The sequence below is a fragment of the Olea europaea genome, unplaced genomic scaffold, assembly GCF_002742605.1.
Source record: "Olea europaea var. sylvestris unplaced genomic scaffold, O_europaea_v1 scaffold6070, whole genome shotgun sequence".
Taxonomy (NCBI): domain Eukaryota; kingdom Viridiplantae; phylum Streptophyta; class Magnoliopsida; order Lamiales; family Oleaceae; genus Olea; species Olea europaea.
In genome coordinates, this window is record NW_019264420.1 from 20,904 (window position 1) to 23,333 (window position 2,430).

General features: G+C 36.5%; 1 protein-coding gene across 1 annotated transcript; it reads right to left on the reverse strand.

The window, feature by feature from the left end:
- Window positions 1-1,398: 1,398 nt before the first annotated feature.
- LOC111389667 (probable LRR receptor-like serine/threonine-protein kinase RFK1) lies at window positions 1,399-2,424 on the reverse strand. The gene is made up of 4 exons (XM_023014608.1): window positions 2,003-2,424; window positions 1,857-1,928; window positions 1,699-1,767; window positions 1,399-1,612 (listed from the first exon to the last, which is right to left on the reverse strand). Exons 1-4 carry the CDS (start codon window positions 2,140-2,142, stop codon window positions 1,525-1,527), a joined length of 369 nt encoding a protein of 122 aa, XP_022870376.1. The 5' UTR covers window positions 2,143-2,424; the 3' UTR covers window positions 1,399-1,524.
- Between the last annotated feature and the right edge of the window lie 6 nt (window positions 2,425-2,430).

A 2,430-nucleotide genomic window follows, 5' to 3' on the forward strand; every position in this document is an offset into this window, starting at 1 on the left:
ATCTTCATGACTTGCATATTGAGATCAATAAACAATTTGAAGCAAGTAATGCATTATATAAACTTCAAGCTGATTTGCATAAGCGAAATTTTGAATTTAATATTGGAGATTTTGTTATATTGCAAGCTTGTAGTGCTGGTCCTTATGAAATTTTAAAGCATATTGGTCCAAATGCACATGTCATTACTCTTTCATCATATTTTGGCTACCACTCTTCTTTAAATATTGAGGACTTCATTCTTCATTTGATGATCCATTTCTAATTAGCTTTGTGGACCCCCAACTTGACTATGTTGATATTTCTACTTCAATACCATCTATCATGGCACATAAAGATAAAATTGATGTTATTTTAGATGAACGTATTGTATTGACCAATGATGGCAAGATTCAATACTTCCTTGTTTGTTGGATAGATCAAAGTGCTTCTTACGCTCCTCACTTTGTACAATCATGTGAAAATCTTGAAAATAAGATGCATGAGTATTGGTTATTTGGAATCCAGTATCAGTACTTAGTTAGAAGTAAAGATCGCCCCCTTGGTCAGATCATATTTTTGGGAATAAGCTACAGTTTTTAGTACTATCAATCATAGAATTTCGTTACTTGGTTCGTCAGAAAGATCGTCCTCCATGACTTCACTTGAAGTATTTGGAGTATCAGATTGACTGCAATATACAGTGATATATTCACTCAACAGGGTCGAGTTTTCTCCCACCCCGAGAGAGTTGATGAGGACATCCGATATTTATTTATTTTATTTTCTAGTTAAGCTTTATTTATTATCTTGGACTCTTATTTAAAGAATTGGACTTGTACAAGCGGACTTGTATGGGCTCGGGGCCCAGTCTCGTTAGGGTTTGCTTTACTATCTAAATCTATTTTTGTATTGTAATTTTTCAGTTGATGAATTAATAGAATTATTGGTAGCTTGTGGTGAATTTCTCCTCTCTTCTCCATTATTCTTCTCCTTCTTCTATTGTGTTTCCCCCTTCTGTCATCCCTTCCCCTAATTTCTTCTTCCTATTATTTGGTTTTCTCGCTTTCTATTCAATAGTTCTATTGGTGCTGCATCAACACCCCTCACTAATATACCTTAGAGCGTCGTGTCAACTCCTCAGCAAGATGCCATGTGTCCAGCCGAAGTGGTTTTGAAGTGATCTGAAGTGATTCCAAAATAATATTAGCCTCACTCGAACCTTAATACTAACACGCTGCGAGGCACAATCATCACTCGAAGTAATTACCGAGGCTTCCCCCTTACCNGCAGGGAGGAACACATAGAGTGACCCTCAATTGGCCATGTGAAAGGTCCAATTTGCAAGGTCAACAATAATATTTATTTCAAAATTAATGAGAAGTAAACCACAGATCCATCCCCATTTTTTAAGATAAACGAAAACTAATAAACTAAAATGTAAATTGCTGTCAGCTAAATCAATCGTGGTGTTACCAGCACCTTACAATTTTACCCATTACCAGACTCCAATAACCAAATGTATCAATAAATCTATTGAGGGAAGTTCAATAGAAGACATACACGTGAGTGAGATTTTTCATGTTTCCTAAAAACCTTGGTATTTGCCCTGATAACCGGTTTACAAGAACAGAGCTGCACCAAAATTCTAGGATTACAATCAGTTCTCAAAGAAACCATTAACTACTATAATTAAGCCGCAAGTAAAAAATGGAGAATACAAGGAATTCAACTGTGTTGTAGCCCATTCTTGTGGGATTGTACCAGTGAGGAGGTTGTAGGCAAAATCACTGTAAGCAAATTGTTAATTAAAATGTACATGAGTTTTCCATATGGCATAACGCTAAATTCAATAGAAACCAGTTTAGAAGCCTCTTACATCAATTCAAGGTAGGGGAGCTGCACGAGTTCGGGTGGAAGAGCTCCAGGAAGATCATAACCTTTTATCACACTGCAAAAGAGACAATACAGCTTTCGCATACAACAGAAATTATATAGGAAGTGATAAAGAGGAGTAAACCATACATTTTCGTGACATGGCAGACAGTGAGGTTATTAAAGTTGCAGTTACATTCAACATAACCCTCAGACCCACTTGGTGGCGAAGGCACAATAGTCTCCACTTCACATGTATCGCCATTGAAGCTCCAGTTCGTTGCTCCCATTTTAGTGACAATTTGTTGAAGAGCATTTACTAGGAGAAATCGATGGGAATAGTATCGAACAATGAATTATTGCATGAGCCAAACTTTTGACCGAAATAAGTTTCAAAAAATGATTCATGTATTGCATAAGCCAAATTTATGGTGGAAATAAGTGAGAAACAATCAATAGCAGATTGCATGAGACCAACTTGGTAAAATGACCCTAAAATTTTCAATGTAAGTGAATCTCAAGTTCATGAAGCGGAAAAATAACTACATGTTCGCAAAGCAGGAGGGCAAACTCAACTG